General features: G+C 63.2%; 1 protein-coding gene and 1 long non-coding RNA gene across 4 annotated transcripts; one reads left to right on the top strand and one right to left on the bottom strand.

Annotated features, from left to right (window-relative positions):
* Positions 1-209: 209 nt before the first annotated feature.
* On the bottom strand, positions 210-5,063 carry LOC135578002 (uncharacterized). Its single transcript, XR_010469419.1, has 4 exons — positions 4,929-5,063; positions 3,346-3,637; positions 1,923-2,042; positions 210-276 (listed from the first exon to the last, which is right to left on the bottom strand). It is a non-coding gene; the product is annotated as an uncharacterized LOC135578002 (long non-coding RNA).
* Positions 5,064-5,640: 577 nt separating this feature from the next.
* Positions 5,641-24,638, top strand: MAG (myelin associated glycoprotein). Of its 3 annotated transcripts, none has more exons than XM_065048163.1 (8): positions 5,641-5,724; positions 8,181-8,245; positions 11,804-12,172; positions 13,620-13,916; positions 17,051-17,311; positions 20,530-20,790; positions 23,362-23,664; positions 24,480-24,638. In XM_065048163.1, exons 2-8 carry the CDS (start codon positions 8,188-8,190, stop codon positions 24,578-24,580), a joined length of 1,650 nt encoding a protein of 549 aa, XP_064904235.1. In that variant the 5' UTR covers positions 5,641-5,724; positions 8,181-8,187; the 3' UTR covers positions 24,581-24,638. The 3 variants fall into 3 exon arrangements, with proteins under 3 accessions (XP_064904235.1, XP_064904236.1, XP_064904237.1); XM_065048164.1 differs by lacking the exon at positions 5,641-5,724 and adding an exon at positions 6,151-6,169; XM_065048165.1 differs by lacking the exon at positions 5,641-5,724 and adding an exon at positions 6,193-6,208.
* The last annotated feature ends 205 nt before the right edge of the window (positions 24,639-24,843 follow it).

Raw genomic sequence — 24,843 nt, 5'->3', positions numbered from 1 at the left:
TGCATGGGTGCCCCCACCCGGACGCCTGGGTCCCCTTCCAGATGCATGGGTGCCCCCACTCGGACGCCTGGGTCCCCTTCCAGATGCACGGGTCCCCCCACCCGAATGCCTGGGTCCCCCCACCCAGACGCCTAGGTTCCCTCTCTATGGTCTCTTTCCCGGACGCCTGGGTCCCCCCACCCGGACGCCTGGGTCCCCTATTTGGGTCCCCTCCCGGATGCCTGGGTCCCCTACCTGGCAGTCCCAGCAAGAGGTCAGTGACCCCCCAGAGTGACGCTGAGGGGACAGAAGTGACATGGGAAGGGGGGAGGTCAGGGGACCCAGGCGTCCGGGGGGGACCCAGGCGTTCGGGAGGGACCCAGGAGTTCGGGAGGGGACCCAGGAGTTCGGGAGGGGACCCAGGCGTTCGGGAGGGGACCCTGGCATCTGGGGGGGGACCCAGGAGTTCGGGAGGGACCCAGGAGTCTGGTATGGACCCAGGCGTCCGGGGGGGGACCCAGGAGTTCGGGGGCATGTGATTCCCCCTGTCCCTTGTTCCCAGTCCCTCCCAGTCCCTCCCATTGACCTCCCAGTCTCTCCCAGTCCATCCCATTGACCTCCCAGTCTCTTCCAGTCCATCCCATTGACCTTCCAGTCTCTTCAATTGACCTCCCAGTACCTCCCAGTCCATCCCATTGACCTCCCAGTCCCTCCCATTGACCTCCCAGTCTCTTCCATTGACCTCCCAGTCTCTTCCAGTCCATCCCATTGACCTCCCAGTCTCTTCCATTGGCCTCCCAGTCTCTTCCAGTCCATCCCAATGACCTCCCAGTCCCACCCAGTTCATCCCATTGACCTCCCAGTCCCTCCCAGTCCATCCCATTGACCTCCCAGTCACTTCCAGTCCATCCCATTGACCTCCCAGTCTCTTCCATTGACCTCCCAGTCCCTCCCAGTCCATCCCATTGACCTCCCAGTCACTTCCAGTCCATCCCATTGACCTCCCAGTTACTTCCAGTCGCTCCCATTGACCTCCCTGTCCATCCCATTGACCCCCCAGTCCCATCCCAGTCCCTCCCAGTCAGTTCCAGTCCCTCCCATTGACTTTCCAGTCCCTCCCAGTCCATCCCATTGACCTCCCAGTCTCTCCCATTGACCTCCCAGTCCATCCCATTGACCTCCCAGTCACTTCCAGTCGCTCCCATTGACCTCCCAGTCCCTCCCAGTCCATCCCATTGACCTCCCAGTCCCTCCCATTGACCTCCCAGTCCCATCCCAGTCCCTCCCAGTCAGTTCCAGTCCCTCCCATTGACTTTCCAGTCCCTCCCAGTCCATCCCATTGACCTCCCAGTCTCTCCCATTGACCTCCCAGTCCATCCCATTGACCTCCCAGTCACTTCCAGTCACTCCCATTGACCTCCCAGTCCCATCCCAGTCCCTCCCAGTCAGTTCCAGTCCCTCCCATTGACTTTCCAGTCCCTCCCAGTCCATCCCATTGACCTCCCAGTCTCTCCCATTGACCTCCCAGTCCATCCCATTGACCCCCCAGTCCATCCCATTGACCTCCCAGTCAATTCCAGTCGCTCCCATTGACCTCCCAGTCCCTCCCAGTCCATCCCATTGACCTCCCAGTCTCTCCCATTGACCTCCCAGTCCATCCCATTGACCTCCCAGTCACTTCCAGTCGCTCCCATTGACCTCCCAGTCCCTCCCAGTCCCTCCCATTGACCTCCCAGTCCCATCCCAGTCCCTCCCAGTCACTTCCAGTCGCTCCCATTGACCTCCCAGTCCCTCCCATTCCATCCCATTGACCTCCCAGTCCCATCCCAGTCCCTCCCAGTCACTTCCAGTCCCTCCCATTGACCTCCCAGTCCCTCCCAATCACTTCCAGTCCCTCCCATTGACCTCCCAGTCCCTCCCAGTGCCCCCAGTGCCCCCCTCACCCAGCACCAGCAGGTCGGTGTGTCCCTCGTTGTCCCCGCTCAGGTCCCCGGTCGATGTCACCGTGCACACGTAGGTGCCGCTGTCCCCCCACGCGGCCGCCCCCAGGCTCAGGTCAGCACCTGCGACCTCCGACCTTTCACCTCTGACCCCTCCGCTGGCCCCTCCCACCGGGTCATCACCCCCCCGCCCTGCCCCGGACGCCTGGGTCCCCTCCCCGATGCCTGGGTTCCTCCCAAACTAATTACTCCATTGGGGCACTCCTGGGTCCCTCCTAAACTTCTGGGTCCCTTGGGGCACTCCTGGGTCCCTCCTAAACTCCTGGGTCCCTCCCGAACTCCTGGGTCCCCTATTTGGGTCCATCCCGAACTCCTGGGTCCCTCCTGAACTCCTTAGTCCCTTGGGGCATTCCTGGGTCCCTCCCCAACTCCTGGGTCCACCCCAACTCCTGGGTCCATCCCAAACTCCTGGGTCCCTTGGGGCATTCCTGGGTCCCTCCTGAACTCCTTAGTCCCTTGGGGCATTCCTGGGTCCTTCCCAAACTCCTGGGTCCCCTATTTGGATCCAGCCCGAACTCCTGGGTCCCTCCCCAATATCCTCTTGATATCCCCAACATCCCCATTGTCCCCATCGCCCCCAATGTCCCCAATGTCCCCATCGCCCCCATTGACCCCAATGTCCCCATTGTCCCCAATGTCCCAAATGTCCCCACTGTCCCCATTGCCCCCATTGTCCCCATCGCCCCCATCACCCCCAATGTCCCCATTGACCCCAATGTCCCCATTGTCCCCAATGTCCCCATTGTCCCCAATGTCCCCATTGTCCCCACTGTCCCCATTGACCCCAATGTCCCCATTGACTCCAATGCCCCCAATGTCCCCATTGACCCCAATGTCCCCATTGTCCCCATTGACCCCAATGTCCCCATTGTCCCAAATGTCCCCATTGAATGTCCCCATTGTCCCCATCGACCCCAATGTCCCCATTGCCCCCAATGTCCCCATTGACCCCAGTGTCCCAAATGTCCCCACTGTCCCCATCGCCCCCAATGTCCCCAATGTCCCCATTGACCCCAACGTCCCCATTGACCCCAACGTCCCCATCGCCCCCAGTGTCCCCATTGACCCCAATGTCCCCATTGACCCCATTGTCCCAAATGTCCCCCACTGTCCCCATTGACCCCAATGTCCCCATCGCCCCCAATGTCCCCATTGTCCCCATTGACCCCAATGTCCCCATTGTCCCCATTGACCCCAATGTCCCCATTGACTCCAGTGCCCCCAATGTCCCCATTGACCCCAATGTCCCAAATGTCCCCACTGTCCCCATTGACCCCATTGTCCCCATCACCCCCAATGTCCCCATTGTCCCCAATGTCCCCATTGCCCCCAATGTCCCCATCGCCCCCAATGTCCCCAATGTCACCTCCTTGTATGGTGACGCCCCGTCCCCTGTAGGCGTCCCCCAGCGTCACCGTGTCCCCCTGTTTGGTGGCCACGATGCGCACGGTGCGCTGGGGACAGTCGCCGTTGTCCCCGTCCCCGACGTCCCCGTTGTCCCCGCGTTGGGGACAGACGGACTTGAACTTCCAGGTGACGATGGGGGGGGGGCACGTCGGGTGACACCGGGGGGAAGTGACAGCGGAGCAGGACGGGCTGGAACAGCAGCGCCACGTAACGCGACTGCGGGACGGTCACCGGGATGGCGGCCACGGGCGCTGCGGACAGACGGACACCGAGCTCAGGGGCACTCCTGGGTCCCTCCCGGACGCCTGGGTCCCTCCCAAACACCTGGGTCTACTCCTAAACTCCTGGGTCCCTCCCTGAACTCCTGGGTCCCTTGGGGCACTCCTGGGTCCTTCCCAGACTCTTGGGTCCCTCCCAAACTCCTGGGTCCCTCCCAAACTCCTGGGTCCCCTGGGGCATTCTTGGGTCCCTCCCGGATGCCTGGGTCCCTCCCAAACACCTGGGTCTACTCCTAAACTCCTGGGGTCCCTCCCTGAACTCCTGGGTCCCTTGGGGCACTCCTGGGTCCTTCCCAGACTCTTGGGTCCCTCCCAAACTCCTGGGTCCCTTGGGGCATTCTTGGGTCCCTTGGGGCATTCCTGGGTCCTTCCCAAACTCCTGGGTCCTTCCCAAACTCCTGGGTCCCCTGGGGCATTCTTGGGTCCCTACCGGACGCCTGGGTCCACCCCAAACACCTGGGACCACTCCTAAACTCCTGGGGTCCCTCCCTGAACTCCTGGGTCCCTTGGGGCATTCCTGGGTCCTTCCCAGACTCCTGGGTCCTCTGGGGCATTCCTGGGTCCTTTCCGGACTCCTGGGTCCCTCCCGGACTCCTGGGTCGCTCCCGAACTCCTGGGTCGCTCCCGAACTCCTGGGTCCCCTGGGGCATTCTTGGGTCCCTCCCGGATGCCTGGGTCCCTCCCAAACACCTGGGTCTACTCCTAAACTCCTGGGGTCCCTCCCTGAACTCCTGGGTCCCTTGGGGCATTCCTGGGTCCCTCCCAAACTCCTGGGTCCCTCCCTGAACTCCTGGGTCCCTTGGGGCATTCCTGGGTCCCTCCCAAACTCCTGGGTCCCTCCCTGAACTCCTGGGTCCCTTGGGGCATTCCTGGGTCCCTCCCAAACTCCTGGGTCCTCTGGGGCATTCCTGGGTCCTTTCTGGACTCCTGGGTCCCTCCCGACCTCCCAGGTCCCTCCTGGACTCCTGGGTCGCTCCCGAACTCCTGGGTCCCTCCCGAACTCCTGGGTCCCTCCCGAACTCCTGGGTCCCCTAATTACCCCCTTAATTACCTCAAGACCGTTAATTACCCCCGTTAATTACCCCCACAATTCCCCTCTCGCCCCCCAAAAACCCCTTTAATTCCCCCTTAATTACCCCCAACCCCCCAATTACCGCCCTAATTAACCCCCCAACGCCTTAATTAACCCCCCCAGCCCCTTAATTAACCCCCCCAGCCCCTTAATTAACCCCCTAATTAACGCGTTAATGAACCCCGGGCGCACCCAGCAGCGCCAGCAGCGCGCCACGGCGGCCATGGCAGGTGTGGGCCCCTGGCCCCGCCCACTTCCGCCTCTAACCACGCCCCCTCCCATTCACCTGCACTGCCGCGGCCCCGCCCTTCTCCCCGCCCACCGCGTGCTCAGCCACGCCCCCCGCGGGCAGGTGCGGGCGGAACCATCGAGGCGGCGCCGGGGGGGGGGACGGGGAGGGATTTTGGGGGAAAAACCGGCGAAATCGGGTTCAAATCGCGCTGGGGTTTTTATGGGGGGGTCGTTGAGCCCCCGCTGACCCCACTGACCCCCCCCTTGGAGAACGGGGGGGGGGAGGGGTGGTGGGGGAGGGGGCGCGTTTTGCTGCCCCCCCCCCGGTGAGGCATCTGTTGGGGCTTAAGGATCCAGGTGTTCGGGGTCCCACTTGACGCCAATTGAGCCCAAGGGTGGTGGGGGGACCCAGGAGTCCAAGAAGGGACCCAGGAGTTCGGGGGAGACCCAGGGGTCCAAGAGGGCACCCAGGAGTTCGGGGGGCACCCAGGAGTTCAGGAGGGACCCAGGAGTTCTAGAGGGACCCAGGCGTCCCAGCCACAAGGTGCCATTAGAGCCTATTGTGTCTCCCAAGGACCCAGGCGTCCGGGGAGTGGGGGGGGACCCAGGCGTCCGGGTGGCCCTGCCCTTTCCCCCCTCCCCCCCCCCCAGCCCAGTACATAATCCCGGCCTTTTTCCCCCCCCACCCTCACACTCGGACGCCTGGGTCCCTTCCCCGGACGCCTGGGTCCCTCCTTGGGGCACCCAACTCATACTGGTAAGTAGGGGGATGGAGAAGGGGGTCCTCCGGACGCCTGGGTCCCTTGAAACTCCTGGGTCCCCTCCCGGATGCCTGGGTCCTCCTCGGACTCCTGGGTTCCTCCCGGACTCCTGGGACCCTCAGAACTCCTGGGTCCCTCCCGGATGCCTGGGTCCCCTATTTGGGTTTCCCTCCCGGACTCCTGGGTCCCTCCCGGACTCCTGGGTCCCTCCCGGACTCCTGGGTCCCTGGGGCATTCCTGGGTCCCCCCGGACGCCTGGGTCCCTCAGGGGTGGCCCAGGGGACCCAGGTGTCCGGGTGTCGTGTGTCCCCCCCCCCCACCTTCCCCTTGTGGGGGGAGGTGACGTCACTCTGTCTTGGGGACAAATGTCCCCTTGTGGCCTTGGTGGCACCACCAGGCTCCACAGGGACCCAGGCGTCCGGGAGGGACCCAGGCATCCGGGTGGGGACCCAGGAGTTCGGGAGGGACCCAGGCATCCGGGGGTGGGGGATACACAGAGGGTCCCTTTGTCCCCTGGGGACCGTGGGGGTGACACCGGCGCGTCAGGAATGTGTCTGATGGCAGCGTGGGGGGGACCCAGGAGTTCGGGGAGGGACCCAGGAGTGCCCCAAGGGACCCAGGAGTCCGGGGTGGGGAGGACCCAGGAGTTCGGGGGACCCAGGAGTGCAGGAGTGACCCAGGACTCTGGGGCGGGGACCCAGGAGTGCCCCAGGGACCCAGGAGTGCCCCAGGGACCAGGGGTCCGGGGGGGGACCCAGGCGTTCAGGAAGGGGACCCAGGCGTTCGGGAAGGGGGACCCAGGAGTGCCCCAAAGGATCCGGGAGTTCAGGGGAGGACCCAGGCATTCGGGACCCAGGCTCTCGGGAGGGACCCAGGAGTGCCCCAGAGACCAGGAGTTCAGGGGGGGACCCAGGCGTCCGGGAGGGACCCAGGCGTCCGGGGGGGCGGGGCCGCTCGGGCTGGTGTCACTTGTCACCGCCTGGGACCGTCAGGCACTGGGGACAATGGGGACAATGGGGGGACAGTGACGGGGGGAGGGGGGACAGGGGACAATGGGGCCGGTTGGGACAATGGGGACAGTGGACACTGGGACGTACTGGGAATACTGGGCGGGGACAATGGGGACACTGGGGGACACTGGGAGGGGACACTGGGGGACACTGGTTATACTGGGAGGGGACACTGGGGGTCACTGGTTATACTGGGAGGGGACACGGGGGGATACTGGGAGGGGACACTGGGGATACTGGTTATACTGGGAGGGGACACTGGGGGTCACTGGTTATACTGGGAGGGGACACTGGGGGTCACTGGGGGATACTGGGAGGGGACACTGGGGACACTGGTTATACTGGGAGGGGACACTGGTTATACTGGGAGGGGACACTGGGGGACACTGGTGATACTGGGAGGGGACACTGGGGATACTGGTTATACTGGGAGGGGACACTTGGAGGGGACACTGGGGACACTGGTTATACTGGAGGGAATACTGGGGACACTGGGGGTCACTGCAAGGGGACACTGGGGGACACTGGTTATACTGGGAGGGGACACTGGGGGACACTGGTTATACTGGGAGGGGACACTGGGGATACTGGTTATATTGGGAGGGGGCACTGGGGGACACTGGGGGATACTGGGAGGGGTCACTGGGGACACTGGGGGATACTGGGAGGGGACACTGGGGGATACTGGGAGGGGACACTGGGGGATACTGGGAGGGAACATTTGGGACACTGGGCAGGGACAATGGGGACACTGGGGGATACTGGGAGGGGACACTGGGGATACTGGTTATACTGGGAGGGGACACTGGGGTCACTGGCTATACTGGGAGGGGACACTGGGGAGACTTGGGGACACTGGTTATACTGGGAGGGAACATACGAGATACTGGGAGGGGACACTGGGGGTCACTGCGAGATACTGGGACGTACTGGGAGGGGACAATGGGGACACTGGTCATACTGGTAACACTGAGAGGGGTCACTGGTGTCACACTGGTGGTACTGGGAGGGGTCACTGGTATCATACTGGTGTCATACTGGTGATACTGGGAGGGGTCACGGGTATCATACTGGTGCCATACTGGTGTCACTGGTGTCATACTGGTGATACTGGGAGGGGTCACTGGTATCATACTGGTGTCATACTGGTGATACTGGTGTCACACTGGTGATACTGGGAGGGGTCACTGGTGATACTGGTGTCATACTGGTGATACTGGTGTCATACTGGTGATACTGGGAAGGGGTCACTGGTGACACTGGTGTCATACTGGTGATACTGGTGTCATACTGGTGATACTGGGAGGGGTCACTGGTATCATACTGGTGTCACACTGGTGATACTGGTGTCACACTGGTGATACTGGTGTCATACTGGTGATACTGGGAGGGGTCACTGGTATCATACTGGTGCCATACTGGTGTCACTGGTGTCCCCCCAGTCCCGCTATGGCCCCACTGGTCGCTGCCCTCCCCAGTTTGGTGCTGCTGGTGACGCTGCCCCCAGGTACTGGGAGGGACTGGGAGGGGACTGGGAGGGGACTGGGATGGGACTGGGAGGGGACTGGGAGGGGACTGGGAGGGGACTGGGAGGGGACTGGGATGGACTAGGAGGGAACTGGGAGGGAACTGGGATGGAACTGGGAGGGACTGGGAGGGAACTGGGATGGGACTGGGATGGAACTGGGGGGACTGGGAGGGAGCTAGGTTATACTGGGCTGTACTGGGCCCCATAGACCCCCCATATCCCCATTATGAGACCCCATAGACCCCCGGAACCCCATTATAAGACCCCATAGACCCCCATAACCCCATTATAAGACCCCATAGACCCCCGGAACCCCACTATAAGACCCCATAGACCCCCAGAACCCCATTATAAGACCCCATAGACCCCCAGAACCCCATTATAAGACCCCATAGACCCCCGGAACCCCACTATAAGACCCCATAGACCCCCAGAACCCCATTATAAGACCCCATAGACCCCCAGAACCCCATTATAAGACCCCATAGACCCCCAGAACCCCATTATAAGACCCCATAGACCCCCGGAACCCCACTATTAGACCACCAAACCCCACTATAAGACCCCATAGACCCCCAGAACCCCATTATAAGACCCCATAGACCCCCAGAACCCCATTATAAGACCCCATAGACCCCCAGAACTCCATTCTGATGCCCCATAGCTCCTCCAAACCCCATTATGATGCCCCATAGACCCCCAGAACCCCACTATGAGACCCCATAGACCCCCCAGAACCCCACTATGAGACCCCATAGACCCCCCAGAACCCCACTATGAGACCCCATAGACACCCAGAACCCCATTATGAGACCCCATAGACCCCCAGAACCCCATTATAAGACCCCATAGACCCCCCAGAACCCCAATATAAGACCCCATAGACCCCCAGAACCCCATTATGAGACCCCATAGACCCCCCAGAACCCCACTATGAGACCCCATAGACCCCCCAGAACCCCACTATGAGACCCCATAGACCCCCCAGAACCCCATTATAAGACCCTATAGACACCCAGAACCCCATTATAAGACCCCATAGACCCCCATAACCCCATTATGAGACCCCATAGACCCCCAGAACCCCATTATGAGACCCCATAGACCCCCAGAACCCCACTATGAGACCCCATAGACCCCCCAGAACCCCATTATGAGACCCCATAGACCCCCAGAACCCCACTATGAGACCCCATAGACCCCCCAGAACCCCATTATAAGACCCCATAGACACCCAGAACCCCATTATAAGACCCCATAGACTCCCATAACCCCATTATGAGACCCCATAGACCCCCAGAACCCCATTATGAGACCCCATAGACCCCCAGAACCCCACTATGAGACCCCATAGACCCCCCAGAACCCCACTATGAGACCCCATAGACCCCCCAGAACCCCACTATGAGACCCCATAGACCCCAGAACCCCATTATGAGACCCCATAGACCCCCAGAACCCCATTATAAGACCCCATAGACCCCCAGAACCCCATTACGAGACCCCATAGACACCCAGAACCCCATTATAAGACCCCATAGACCCCCCCGAACCCCATTATAAGACCCCATAGACCCCCAGAACCCCATTATAAGACCCCATAGACCCCCCAGAACCCCATTATAAGACCCCATAGACCCCCCAGAACCCCATTATAAGACCCCATAGACCCCCAGAACCCCATTATTAGACCCCATAGAGCCCCAGAACCCCATTATTAGACCCCCAGAACCCTGCTATAAGACCCCATAGACCCCCAGAACCCCATTATTAGACCCCATAGACCCCCAGAACCCCTTTATGATGCCCCATAGCTCCTCCAAACCCCATTATGATGCCCCATAGAGCCCCAGAACCCCATTATTAGATCCCATAGACCCCCAGAACCCCATTATAAGACCCCATAGACCCCCAAACCCCCCTATAAGACCCCATAGACCCCCATTCTCACCCCATTCTCTCCCCCTCCAGGCTCCCTCGGGGGCTCGTGGGCCGCCTGGCTCCCCCCGTCCATCTCCCCATAGACCCCCAGAGCCCCATTATAAGACCCCATAGACCCCCAAAACTCCATTATAAGACCCCATAGCCCCAGAACCCCATTATTAGATCCCCAAACCCCATTATAAGACCGCATAGACTCCCATAACCCCATTATTAAACCCCATAGACCCCCAGAACCCCATTATTAGACCCCATAGGCCCCCAAAACTCCATTATAAGACCCCATAGACCCCCATAACCCCATTATTAGACCCCCAGAACCCCATTATAAGACCCCATAGACCCCCAGAACTCCATTATGATGCCCCATAGCTCCTCCAAACCCCGTTATAAGACCCCATAGCTCCTCCAAACCCCATTATAAGACCCCATAGACCCCCAGAACTCCATTATGATGCCCCATAGCTCCTCCAAACCCCATTATAAGACCCCATAGACCCCCAGAACCCCACTATGAGACCCCATAGACCCCCAGAACCCCATTATTAGAGCCCCCATATCCCCATTATTAGAGCCCATAGCTCCTCCAAACCCCATTATGAGACCCCATAGACCCCAAAACCCCCTTTATTACACCCAATAGACCCCACAAACCCCCATTACTAGACCCCATAGACCCCCAAAACTCCATTATAAGACCCCATTATTAGACCCCCAGAACCCCATTATTAGACCCCCAGAACCCCATTATTAGACCCCATAGACCCCCCAAACCCCATTATGAGACCCCATAGACCCCCCAAAACTCCATTATAAGACGCCCAGAACCCCATTATAAGACCCCATAGACCCCCAGAACCCCATTATGAGACCCCATAGACCCCCCAGAACCCCATTATAAGACCCCATAGACACCCAGAACCCCATTATGAGACCCCATAGACCCCCCAGAACCCCATTATAAGACCCCATAGACACCCAGAACCCCATTATAAGACCCCATAGACCCCCATAACCCCATTATGAGACCCCATAGACCCCCAGAACCCCATTATAAGACCCCATTATAAGACCCCCATAGCCCCATTATAAGACCCCCAGAACCCCATTATAAGACCCCATAGACCCCCCAAACCCCCCTATAAGACCCCATAGACCCCCATTCTCACCCCATTCTCTCCCCCTCCAGGCTCCCTCGGGGGCTCGTGGGCCGCCTGGCTCCCCCCGTCCATCTCCCCATAGACCCCCAGAGCCCCATTGTGAGACCCCATAGACCCCCAGAACTCCATTATGATCTCCCATAGCTCCTCCAAACCCCATTATGATGCCCCATAGACCCCCAGAACTCCATTATGATGCCCCATAGCTCCTCCAAACCCCATTATGATGCCCCATAGACCCCCAGAACCCCGTTGATAGACCCCATAGACCCCCAGAACTCCATTATAAAACCCCATAGACCCCCAGAACTCCATTATGATGCCCCATAGCTCCTCCAAACCCCATTATAAGACCCCATAGACCCCCGGAACCCCACTATTAGACCCCCAAACCCCACTATAAGACCCCATAGACCCCCATTCTCTCCCCTTCCAGGCTCCCTCGGGGGCTCGTGGGCCGCCTGGCTCCCCCCGTCCATCTCGGGTCTATCGGGCTCCTGCGTCTCCATCCGCTGCCGCTTCTCGTTCCCCGAGGAGCTCCGGCCCCCCAGCATCCACGGCCTCTGGTTCTTCGGGAGCCCGTACCCCAAGAACTACCCCCCGGTGGTGGCGCGCTCGCGGGGGGGCCGCGTGCACGAGGCGTTCTCGGGGCGCGCGCGCCTGCTGGGGGACCCGGCGCTGGGCGACTGCTCCCTGGAGCTGCGGCCGCTCGGCCCCGAGCTGGCCGGGAAATACTATTTCCGGGGGGATTTGGGGGGTTACAACCAGTTCAGCTTCTCCGAACACACCGAGCTGGAGGTGTGGGGTGAGTTTGGGGGGGCCCGGACGCCTGGGTCCCTTTTTATGGGGGTTGGGAAGTCACCTGGACGCCTGGGTCCCTTTTTATGGGAGTGGAGGGGAGAGTCCCGGATGCCTGGGTCCCTTTTTACGGGGGTTGGGAAGTCACCCGGACGCCTGGGTCACTTTTTATGGGGGTTGGGAAGTCGCCCGGACGCCTGGGTCCCTTTTTATGGGAGTGGAGGGGAGAGTCCCGGACACCTGGGTCCAATTTTGGGGCTCCCGGACGCCTGGGTCCCTTTTTACGGGGGTTGAGAAGTCACCCGGACGCCTGGGTCCCTTTTTATGGGAGATGAGGGGAGAGTCCCGGACGCCTGGGTCCCTTTTGGGGAGATGGTCCCGGACGCCTGGGTCCAATTTTGGGGCTCCCGGACGCCTGGGTCCCTTTTTACGGGGGTTGGGAAGTCACCCGGACACCTGGGTCCCTTTTGGTTTAGTGCTCCCGGACGCCTGGGTCCCTTTTCAGGATGGGCTCCCGGACTCCTGGGTCCATCCTGGGTCGGTCCCTGGGGCACTCCTGGGTCCCTATGGGAATGGCGTCCCGGACTCCTGGGTCCCTCCCTGGGGCACTCCTGGGTCCCTCTCAGAACTCCCGTGTCCCTGGGGCACTCCTGGGTCCTTGGGGCACTCCTGGGTCCCTCTCAGAACTCCTGGGTCCGTCCCTGGGGCACTCCTGGGTCCCTGGGGCACTCCTGGGTCCCTCTCAGAACTCCTGGGTCCGTCCCTGGGGCACTCCTGGGTCCCTCTCAGAACTCCTGGATCCCTGGGGCACTCCTGGGTCCCTCTCAGAACTCCTGGGTCCGTCCCTGGGGCACTCCTGGGTCCCTGGGGCACTCCTGGGTCCCTCTCAGAACTCCTGGGTCCGTCCCTGGGGCACTCCTGGGTCCCTCTCAGAACTCCTGGGTCCCTGGGGCACTCCTGGGTCCCTCCCAGAACTCCTGGGTCCGTCCCTGGGGCACTCCTGGGTCCCTCCTGTGACCCTGGGGCACTCCTGGGTCCCTCCCAGAACTCCTGGGTCCGTCCCTGGGGCACTCCTGGGTCCGTCCCTGGGTCCCTCCCGGGTCCCTGGGCACTCCTGGGTCCGTCCCAGAACTCCTGGGTCCCTCTCAGAACTTCCGGGTCCCTGGGGCACTCCTGGGTCCCTCTCAGAACCCCTATGTACCTGGGGCACTCCTGGGTCCGTCCCTGGGGCACTCCTGGGTCCCTGGGGCACTCCCGGGTCCCTCTCAGAACTCCCAGGTCCCTGGGTCCCTCCCGGGTCCCTGGGGCACTCCTGGGTCCCTCTCAGAACTCCTGGATCCCTGGGGCACTCCTGGGTCCCTCTCAGAACTCCTGGGTCCGTCCCTGGGGCACTCCTGGGTCCCTGGGGCACTCCTGGGTCCCTCACCCCCCTCTCTCCCCTCCCCCCCCCCCAGAGCGCCCCTCCCTGTCCGTCCCCCCGGAGCTGGTGGCGGGCACAGAGGCGGAACTGCAGTGCCGTGTCCCCGATAACTGCCCCGAGTGGCGCCCGCGGCTCAGCTGGGAAGGGGCCGAGGAGCTGCTCGAAGGTTCCGCCCGGCAGCGGCGCCGCGACGAGGACGGAGCGGCCAGCGTGTGGTCCGTGCTGCGCTTCCGGCCGCGCCGCCGCCACGGGGGGGCGCTCGTCACGTGCCGCGTCACGGCGGACAACGGGACCCTCGAGTGGGCGGCCAACGCCACGCTGGACGTGCAGTGTGAGCCGGCCGGACGCCTGGGTCCCGCCCGGACGCCTGGGTCCCTGGGGAACGCCGGGGTCCCTCCCGGACGCCGGGGTCCCTCCCGGACGCCTGGGTCCCTCCCGGACGCCTGGGTCCCTGGGGAACGCCGGGGTCCCTCCCGGACGCCTGGGTCCCTCCCGGACGCCTGGGTCCCTCCTGAGCTCCTGAGTCCCCTCCCGGACGCCTGGGTCCCTCCCGGACTCCTGGGTCCCTCCCGGACGCCTGGGTCCCTCGGGAACGCCGGGGTCCCTAATGAGCTCCAGAGTCCCCTCCCGGACGCCTGGGTCCCTCCCGGACGCCTGGGTCCCTCCTGAGCTCCTGAGTCCCCTCCCGGACTCCTGGGTCCCTCCCGGACTCCTGGGTCCCTGGGGAACTCCTGGGTCCCTCCCCGACGCCTGGGTCCCTCCCGGACTCCTGGGTCCCTCCCGGACGCCTGGGTCCCTCGGGAACGCCGGGGTCCCTAATGAGCTCCAGAGTCCCCTCCCGGACGCCTGGGTCCCTCCCGGACGCCTGGGTCCCTCCTGAGCTCCTGAGTCCCCTCCCAGACTCCTGGGTCACTCCCGGACTCCTGGGTCCCTGGGGAACTCCTGGGTCCCTCCCGGACGCCTGGGTCCCTCCTGAGCTCCTGAGTCCCCTCCCGGACGCCTGGGTCCCTCCCGGACGCCTGGGTCCCTGGGGAACGCCGGGGTCCCTCCTGAACGCCTGGGACCCCTCCCAGACACCTGAGCCCCTGTGGGCATGGGGTCCCCCCCCGAACTCCTGGGTCCCCCAAACCCCTGTGCCCTTCCCGAACTCCTGGGTCCCTCCCGAACTCCTGGGTCCCCAACCTCCCTCATCCCCCCCCAACCCCCATACCCCCGAACTCCTGGGTCCCCCCCGAACTCCTGGGTCCCCCCAACCTCCCTCATCCCCCCCAAACCCCACACCCCCGAACTCCTGGGTTCCTCCCGAACTCCTGGGTCCCTCCCAAACTCCTGGGTCCCCCCAACCCCTACACCCCCGAACTCCTGGGTCCCTCCCAAACTCCTGGGTCCCCCCAACCCCTATACCCCCGAACTCCTGGGTCCCCCCCCCCGAACTCCTGGGTCCCCCAACCCCTATACCCCCGAACTCCTGGGTCCCCAACGTCCCGCATCCCCCCCCCCAACCCCTATAACCCCGAACTCCTGGGTCCCTCCCCGAACTCCTGGGTCCCCCCCGAACTCCTGGGTCCCTCCCCGAACTCCTGGGTCCCCCCAACCCCTATACCCCCGAACTCCTGGGTCCCCCCCGAACTCCTGGGTCCCCCAACCCCTACACCCCCGAACTCCTGGGTCCCCCCCCGAACTCCTGGGTCCCTCCCCGAACTCCTGGGTCCCCCAACCCCTATACCCCTGAACTCCTGGGTCCCCCCCGAACTCCTGGGTCCCCCCCGAACTCCTGGGTCCCCCAACCCCTATACCCCCGAACTCCTGGGTCCCCAACGTCCCGCATCCCCCCCCTCAACCCCTATACTCCCGAACTCCTGGGTCCCCCCCCGAACTCCTGGGTCCCTCCCCGAACTCCTGGGTCCCCCAACCCCTATACCTCCGAACTCCTGGGTCCCCAACGTCCCGCATCCCCCCCCTCAACCCCTATACTCCCGAACTCCTGGGTCCCCCCTGAACTCCTGGGTCCCTCCCGAACTCCTGGGTCCCTCCCCAAACTCCTGGGTCCCCCCCGAACTCCTGGGTCCCCCCAACCCCTATACCCCTGAACTCCTGGGTCCCCCCTGAACTCCTGGGTCCCTCCCGAACTCCTGGGTCCCTCCCCGAACTCCTGGGTCCCCCCCGAACTCCTGGGTCCCCAACCTCCCTCATCCCCCCCAACCCCTACACCCCCGAACTCCTGGGTCCCCCCTGAACTCCTGGGTCCCTCCCGAACTCCTGGGTCCCTCCCCGAACTCCTGGGTCCCCCCCGAACTCCTGGGTCCCCAACCTCCCTCATCCCCCCCAACCCCTACACCCCCGAACTCCTGGGTCCCTCCCGAACTCCTGGGTCCCTCCCCGAACTCCTGGGTCCCCCAACCCCTATACCCCCGAACTCCTGGGTCCCTCCCCGAACTCCTGGGTCCCTCCCGAACTCCTGGGTCCCCCAACCCCTACACCCCCGAACTCCTGGGTCCCCCCCCGAACTCCTGGGTTCCCCCAACCCCTATACCCCCGAACTCCTGGGTCCCTCCCCGAACTCCTGGGTCCCTCCCGAACTCCTGGGTCCCCCAACCCCTATACCCCCGAACTCCTGGGTCCCCAACGTCCCGCATCCCCCCCCTCAACCCCTATACTCCCGAACTCCTGGGTCCCCCCCGAACTCCTGGGTCCCCTCCCGAACTCCTGGGTCCCCCCAACCCCTACACCCCCGAACTCCTGGGTCCCCCAACCCCTATATCCCCGAACTCCTGGGTCCCCTCCTGAACTCCTGGGTCCCTCCCCGAACTCCTGGGTCCCCTCCCGAACTCCTGGGTCCCCCCAACCCCTACACCCCCGAACTCCTGGGTCCCCCCAACCCCTACACCCCCGAACTCCTGGGTCCCCCCCGAACTCCTGGGTCCCCCCAACCCCTACACCCCCGAACTCCTGGGTCCCCCCCCCGAACTCCTGGGTCCCCCAACCCCTACACCCTCGAACTCCTGGGTCCCCCCCGAACTCCTGGGTCCCCCAACCCCTACACCCCCGAACTCCTGGGTCCCCCCCGAACTCCTGGGTCCCCCAACCCCTATACCCCCGAACTCCTGGGTCCCCAACCTCCCTCATCCCCCCCAACCCCTACATCCCCGAACTCCTGGGTCCCCCCCGAACTCCTGGGTCCCTCCCCGAACTCCTGGGTCCCCAACCTCCCTCATCCCCCCCAACCCCTACACCCCCGAACTCCTGGGTCCCCCCCGAACTCCTGGGTCCCCCCCGAACTCCTGGGTCCCCCCCTGAACTCCTGGGTCCCCCCCGAACTCCTGGGTCCCCCAACCCCTACACCCCCGAACTCCTGGGTCCCTCCCCGAACTCCTGGGTCCCCCCAACCCCTATACCCCCGAACTCCTGGGTCCCTCCCGAACTCCTGGGTCCCCCCCGAACTCCTGGGTCCCTCTCCCCCCGCAGACGAGCCGCAGGTCCTCTCCGTGTGGGGTCCGGGGGAGGTGCTGGAGGGCTCTGCGGTGGAGCTGAGCTGCGAGGCCGAGGGGCGGCCGCCCCCCCTGCTCTCGTGGTTCCGGGGGCCCGCGGTGCTGCAGGAGGAACCGGCGGCCGCTGCGCTGCGCCTGTTGCTGCCGCGGGTACAACCGGACGACGCCGGCACCTACAGCTGCGTGGCCGAGAACCGCCACGGCCGCCACAACCGCAGCGTCGAGCTGCACGTGGCCTGTGAGCACCCAGGGGGGGCATGCCTGGGTCCCTTGTCTGGGGGTACTCCTGGGTCCAGGTGTTGGGGGAATCCCCCTTTGGGGCATGCCTGGGTCCCTTGTCCAGGGGGTACTCCTGGGTCCGGTTGTTAGGGGAATCCCCCTTTGGGGCATGCCTGGGTCCCTTGTCCAGGGGGTACTCCTGGGTCCGGTTGTTAGGGGAATCCCCCTTTGGGGCATGCCTGGGTCCCTTGTCCGGGGGTACTCCTGGGTCCAGGTGTTGGGGGAATCCCCCTTTGGGGCATGCCTGGGTCCCTTCTCTAGTGAGCACTCCTGGGTCCCTTGACTGGGGGTACTCCTGGGTCCAGTTGTTGGGGGAATCCCCTTTGGGGCATGCCTGGGTCCCTTGTCTGGGGGTACTCCTGGGTCCGGTTGTTGGGGGAATCCCCCTTTGGGGCATGCCTGGGTCCCTTGTCCGGGGGTACTCCTGGGTCCAGTTGTTGGGGGAATCCCCCTTTGGGGCATGCCTGGGTCCCTTGTCTGGGGGTACTCCTGGGTCCGGTTATTGGGGGAATCCCCTTTTGGGGCACTCCTGGGTCCCTTTTTGGGGCATGCCTGGGTCCCTTCTCTACTGAGCACTCCTGGGTCCCTTGTCCAGGGGTACTCCTGGGTCCAGTTATTGGGGGAATCCCCCTTTGGGGCATGCCTGGGTCCCTTGTCTGGGGGTACTCCTGGGTCCAGTTATTGGGGGAATCCCCCTTTGGGGCATGCCTGGGTCCCTTGTCTGGGGGTACTCCTGGGTCCAGGTGTTGGGGGAATCCCCCTTTGGGGCATGCCTGGGTCCCTTCTCTACTGAGCACTCCTGGGTCCCTTGTCCAGGGGTACTCCTGGGTCCTGTTATTGGGGGAACCCCTCTTTGGGGCATGCCTGGGTCCCTTGTCTGGGGGTATTCCTGGGTCCGGTTGTTGGGGGAATCCCCCTTTGGGGCATGCCTGGGTCCCTTGTCCGGGGGTACTCCTGGGTCCAGGTGTTGGGGGAACCCCTCTTTGGGGCATGCCTGGGTCCCTTGTCCGGGGGTACTCCTGGGTCCGGTTGTTGGGGGAATCCCCTTTTGGGGCACTCCTGGGTCCCTTTTGGGGCATGCCTGGGTCCCTTGTCCGGGGGTACTCCTGGGTCCGGTTGTTGGGGGAATCCCCTTTGGGGCATGCCTGGGTCCCTTGTCTGGGGGTACTCCTGGGTCCAGGTGTTGGGGGAATCCCCCTTTGGGGCATGCCTGGGTCCCTTGTCCAGGGGGTACTCCTGGGTCCAGATGTTGGGGGAATCCCCTTTTGGGGCATGCCTGGGTCCCTTCTCTAGTGAGCACTCCTGGGTTCCTTTTTGGGCATGCCTGGGTCCCTTGTCCAGGGGGTACTCCTGGGTCCAGTTATTGGGGGAATCCCCCTTTGGGGCATGCCTGGGTCCCTTCTCTAGTGAGCACTCCTGGGTTCCTTTTTGGGCATGCCTGGGTCCCTTGTCCAGGGGTACTCCTGGGTCCGGTTATTGGGGGAATCCCCCTTTGGGGCACTCCTGGGTCCCTTCTCTACTGAGCACTCCTGGGTCCCTTGTCCGGGGGTACTCCTGGGTCCGGTTGTTGGGGGAATCCCCCTTTGGGGCATGCCTGGGTCCCTTGTCCAGGGGTACTCCTGGGTCCAGTTATTGGGGGAATCCCCCTTTGGGGCATGCCTGGGTCCCTTGTCCAGGGGGTACTCCTGGGTCCAGATGTTGGGGGAATCCCCTTTTGGGGCACTCCTGGGTCCCTTGTCCAGAGGGTACTCCTGGGTCCAGGTGTTGGGGGAATCCCCCTTTGGGGCATGCCTGGGTCCCTTGTCTGGGGGTACTCCTGGGTCCAGTTATTGGGGGAATCCCCCTTTGGGGCATGCCTGGGTCCCTTCTCTGCTGAGCACTCCTGGGTCCCTTGTCCGGGGGTACTCCTGGGTCCAGTTGTTGAGGGAATCCCCTTTTGGGGCACTCCTGGGTCCCTTTTGGGGCATGCCTGGGTCCCTTGTCCGGGGGATACTCCTGGGTCCGGTTGTTGGGGGAATCCCCCTTTGGGGCATGCCTGGGTCCCTTGTCCAGAGGGTACTCCTGGGTCCAGTTGTTGGGGAAATCCCCTTTGGGGCATGCCTGGGTCCCTTGTCCAGAGGGTACTCCTGGGTCCAGTTGTTAGGGGAATCCCCCTTTGGGGCATGCCTGGGTCCCTTGTCCAGGGGATACTCCTGGGTCCGGTTGTTGGGGAAATCCCCTTTTGGGGCACTCCTGGGTCCCTTTTGGGGCATGCCTGGGTCCCTTGTCCAGAGGGTACTCCTGGGTCCGGTTGTTGGGGGTTCCCTTCTTAGGGCACTCCTGGGTCCCCTTTGGGCATGCCTGGGTCCCTTGTCCAGGGGATACTCCTGGGTCCAGTTGTTGGGGGAATCCCCTTTTGGGGCACTCCTGGGTCCCTTTTGGGGCATGCCTGGGTCCCTTGTCCGGAGGTTACTTTTGGGTCCCTTTATTCAGGGATCATTTCTTGGGGCACTCCTGGGTCCCCTCCCAAATTCCTGGGTCCCTCCTAAACTATTGGTTCCCGAACTCCTGGGTCCCTCCCGAACTCCTGGGTCCCCCAAACCCATGTTACCCCCGATCTCCTGGGTCCCCCCGAACTCCTGGGTCCCCCAAACCCATGTTACCCCCGATCTCCTGGGTCCCTCCCGAACTCCTGGGTCCCCCAAACCCATGTTACCTCCGATCTCCTGGGTCCCCCCGAACTCCTGGGTCCCCCCCCAAACTATTGCTTCCCGAACTCCTGGGTCCCCCCTGACCCTCTCCCCTCCCCCCAGACGCCCCCCGCCCCCCCACGCTGAACGGGACCCTGTGGGTCGTGGCCGGGGAGCCCCCGAACTCCTGGGTCCCTCCCGAACTCCTGGGTCCCCCCCCAAACTATTGCTTCCCGAATTCCTGGGTCCCTCCCGAACTCCTGGGTCCCCCAAACCCATGTTACCCCTGAACTCCTGGGTCCCTCCCGAACTCCTGGGTCCCCCTGAACTCCTGGGTCCCCCAAACCCATGTTACCCCCGAACTCCTGGGTCCCTCCTGAACTCCTGGGTCCCCCCCCCAAACTGTTGCTTCCCGAATTCCTGGGTCCCTCCTGAACTCCTGGGTCCCCCCCCAAACTATTGCTTCCCGAACTCCTGGGTCCCCCCTGACCCTCTCCCCTCCCCCCAGACGCCCCCCGCCCCCCCACGCTGAACGGGACCCTGTGGGTCGTGGCCGGGGAGCCCTTGACCTTGACCTGCGGCGCCTCGTCCCACCCGCTGCCCATCGTGTCGCTGTCGCGGGGGCGCCGCCTGGTGGCCGTGGCCGTGTACGAGCCCCAGGTGACCTTGACCTTGGGGGCGGCGCGGCCCGAGGACGGGGGGGAGTATTTGTGCCGGGCCGAGAACCAGCACGGCCAGAGCAGCCGGGTCTTCAATGTCAGCGTGCAGTGTGAGTTGGGGGGCCCTATGGGGGTCTATGGGGTCCCTATGGGGGTCTAAGGGGGGTATTTGGGTCCTTAAGGGGGGTATTGGGGTCCCTATGGGGGTCTATGGGGAGTATCAGAGTCCCTAAGGGGGTCTATGGGGGTCTATGGGGTTCCTAAGGGGGTCTATGGAGTCCCTAAGGGGGGTATTGGGGTCCCTAATGGGGGTCTATGGGGTCCCTATGGGGGTCTGGGGGGGTCTACAGGGTCCCTATGGGGGTGTAAGGGGGGTATTTGGGTCCTTAAGGGGGGTATTGGGGTACCTATGGGGGTCTCTGGGGTCTCTAAGGGAGTCTATGGGGTCCCTAAGGGGGTCTATGGGGTCCCTATGGGGGTCTAAGGGGGGTATTTGGGTCCTTAAGGGGGGTATTGGGGTCCCTATGGGGGTCTATGGGAGTATCAGAGTCCCTAAGGGGGTCTATGGGGGTCTATGGGGTTCCTAAGGGGGTCTATGGAGTCCCTAAGGGGGGTATTGGGGTCCCTAATGGGGGTCTATGGGGTCCCTATGGGGGTCTAAGGGGGGTATTTGGGTCCTTAAGGGGGGTATTGGGGTCCCTATGGGGGTCTATGGGGAGTATCAGAGTCCCTAAGGGGGTCTATGGGGGTCTATGGGGTTCCTAAGGGGGTCTATGGGGTCCCTAAGGGGGGCATTTGGGTCCTTAAGGGGGGTATTGGGGTCCCTAAGGGAGTCTGTGGGGTCCCTAAGGGGGTCTATGGGGGTATTGGGGTCCCTAAGGCGGTCTATGGGGGTCTATGGGGTCCCTAAGGGGGTCTATGGAGTCCCTAAGGGGGGTATTGGGGTCCCTAATGGGAGTCCATGGGGTCCCTATGGGGGTCTGGGGGGGTCTACAGGGTCCCTAAGGGGGTGTAAGGGGGGCATTTGGGTCCTTAAGGGGGGTATTGGGGTCCCTATGGGGGTCTATGGGGTCCCTATGGGGGTCTATGGAGTCCCTAAGGGGGGTATTGGGGTCCCTATGGGGGTCTCTGGGGTCTCTAAGGGAGTCTATGGGGTCCCTAAGGCAGTCTATGGGGTTCCTATGGGGGTCTATGGGGTCCCTATGGGGGTCTGGGGGGGGTCTACAGGGTCCCTAAGGGGGTCTAAGGGGGGTATTTGGGTCCTTAAGGGGGGTATTGGGGTCCCTATGGGGGTCTATGGGGTCCCTATGGGGGTCTATGGAGTCCCTAAGGGGGGTATTGGGGTCCCTATGGGGGTCTCTGGGGTCTCTAAGGGAGTCTATGGGGTCCCTAAGGCGGTCTATGGGGTCCCTGTGGGGGTCTATGGGATCCCTATGGGGGTCTGGGGGGGTCTACAGGGTCCCTAAGGGGGTCTAAGGGGGGTATTTGGGTCCTTAAGGGGGGTATTGGGGTCCCTATGGGGGTCTATGGGGAGTATCAGAGTCCCTAAGGGGGTCTATGGGGTTCCTAAGGGGGTCTATGGAGTCCCTAAGGGGGGTATTGGGGTCCCTAATGGGGGTCTATGGGGTCCCTAATGGGGGTCTATGGGGTCCCTAAGTGGGTCTATGGGGAGTATTAGAGTCCCTAAGGGGGTCTATGGAGTCCCTAAGGGGGGTATTGGGGTCCCTAATGGGGGTCTATGGGGTCCCTATGGGGGTCTGGGGGGGGTCTACAGGGTCCCTAAGGGGGTGTAAGGGGGGTATTTGGGTCCTTAAGGGGGGTATTGGGGTCCCTATGGGGGTCTATGGGGTCTCTAAGGGAGTCTATGGGGTCCCTAAGGCGGTCTATGGGGTCCCTGTGGGGGTCTATGGGGTCCCTATGGGGGTCTATGGAGTCCCTAAGGGGGGTATTGGGGTCCCTATGGGGGTCTATGGGGTCCCTAAGGGGGTCTATGGGGTCCCTAAGGCGGTCTATGGGGTCCCTGTGGGGGTCTATGGGATCCCTATGGGGGTCTGGGGGGGTCTACAGGGTCCCTAAGGGGGTGTAAGGGGGGTATTTGGGTCCTTAAGGGGGGTATTGGGGTCCCTATGGGGGTCTATGGGGTCCCTATGGGGGTCTATGGAGTCCCTAAGGGGGGGTATTGGGGTCCCTATGGGGGTCTATGGGGTCCCTAAGGGGGTCTATGGAGGGTATTAGAGTCCCTAAGGGGGTCTATGGGGTCCCTAAGGCGGGTGTTGGTGTCCCTATGGAGGTCTATGGGGTCCCTAAGGGTCCTTATGGGGGGTCTATGGGGGATATAAGGGGTCCCTATGGGGGTCTATGGGGTCTCTAAGGGGGTATTGAGGTCCCCAAGGGGGTCTATGGGCGGGTATTGGGGTCCGTAAGGCGTGTCAAAGGGGGTTATTGGGGTCCCTGAGGGAGTTATTGGGGGTCTATGGGGTGTCTAAGGGGGGTATTGGGGTCCCTTAGGGGTGTCTAAAGGGGGGTATTGGGGTCCCTAAGGGGGTCTAAGAGGTTTATTGGGGTCCCTAAGGGGTTATCTGGGGGGGTCATGGGCTATCTACGGGGCTTATTGGTGACCATAATGGGGGTGACATTTGGGGACAACCCCCTCAAAGTGACCCCCCCCCCCCCCCCCAAAGTCCCCCCCATCCTCCTGCCCGAGTCGCGCTGCACCCCGGGGGGGGAGGGGGCGCGATGCGTCTGCTCGGCCTCGGCCTCCCCCGAACCCGCCGTGACCTTCGAGCTCCCGTCGCGCAACGTCACCGTCACCGAGGGCCACCGCGACTTCACCGTCACCACCCCCGGCCGCGGCGCCGCCGGCGTCGTCACCGTCACCGGCGTCCTGACCCTCCGCGGGACCCTCGACCCCCGATTGGCCGTCGTTTGCTCCGCCCACAACCCCCACGGGAGCGTCCGGCAGCAGCTGCGATTCCACCACCCGGGTACGGTGACGGTGACACCGGCGGGAACGGTGGCACCCCCTCCCCCCCCACCCCCGGGGTCGGTTATGAGGCGTGGGAATTCTTCCCGGCCTTTTCCCACGCCCCATTGAGCATTTTGCGGGGCGTGGGAATTCTTCCCGGCCTTTTCCCGTGCCCATTGAGCCCTTTGCAGGGCGTGGGAATTCTTCCTGGGATTTTCCCACACTCCATTGAGCCTTTTGCGGGCCGTGGGAATTTTTCCTGGATTTTCCCACACTCCATTGAGCCCTTTACAGGGCGTGGGAATTTTTCCCAGGGTTTTCCCACGCCCCATTGAGCCTTTTGCGGGCCGTGGGAATTCTTCCTGGGATTTTCCCACACTCCATTGAGCCCTTTGCAGGGCGTGGGAATTCTTCCCGGGATTTTCCCGCGCCCCATTGAGCCCCTCGCACGCCATGGGAATTTTCCCCAGGGTTTTCCCACGCCCCATTGACCTCTTAGGGGGGCTTAATTGCCCCCAAATTACTAATTTACCCGCGCCCTGTGTTAATTGCCCCACCCCCCGCAATTTCCCTCCTATTTTTGGGGGGGGTACATGCAAGTCCCACCCCCAATCCCACACATAGTGGGGGGTTCTAATTGCCCCCCACTATTTCATTTGCCCCCCCAGGGCATAATCCCCCCCCCGGGTTTATTTGCCCCCATCAAGGTGGGATTTCCACCCCGCCCCAAATCCCCTCCCAGCCCCTATGGGGGAGGGTTTATTACCCCGGGGGGGTGTTATTGCCCCCCCGGGGGGGTTATTGCCCCCCGTGACCCCCCATTTTCCCCGCCAGGGGGGCTGGTTTGGGCCAAGGTGGGGCCGGTCGGGGCCGTCGTCGCCTTCGCCATCGTCATCGCCCTCGTCTGCTACCTCAGCCAGAGCCGCCGCAAGTGAGACACGCCCCCCCGGGCTGGCCCCGCCCACCGGGGACACGCCCACTGGGGGGACACGCCCACTGGGGGACCACACCCACGGGAGGGCGGGGCCAGCCCGGGGTTTGGGGGGGAACCCAGCCAATGGGAAGAGAACACACCCAATGGTGTCCAAATCCTATGGGAGAGGCCACGCCCCCCTGGGAGGCCACGCCTTCTTGGAGGCCACGCCCATAGGAGACCACACCCCAGGCCATGCCCATGTGGAGGCCACGCCCTCAAATG

Source organism: Columba livia, unplaced genomic scaffold (assembly GCF_036013475.1).
Source record: "Columba livia isolate bColLiv1 breed racing homer unplaced genomic scaffold, bColLiv1.pat.W.v2 Scaffold_2109, whole genome shotgun sequence".
Classification (NCBI taxonomy): domain Eukaryota; kingdom Metazoa; phylum Chordata; class Aves; order Columbiformes; family Columbidae; genus Columba; species Columba livia.
The sequence above is the reverse complement of the archived record's forward strand: the minus strand, read 5'-3'. Positions and strand labels throughout refer to the sequence as shown.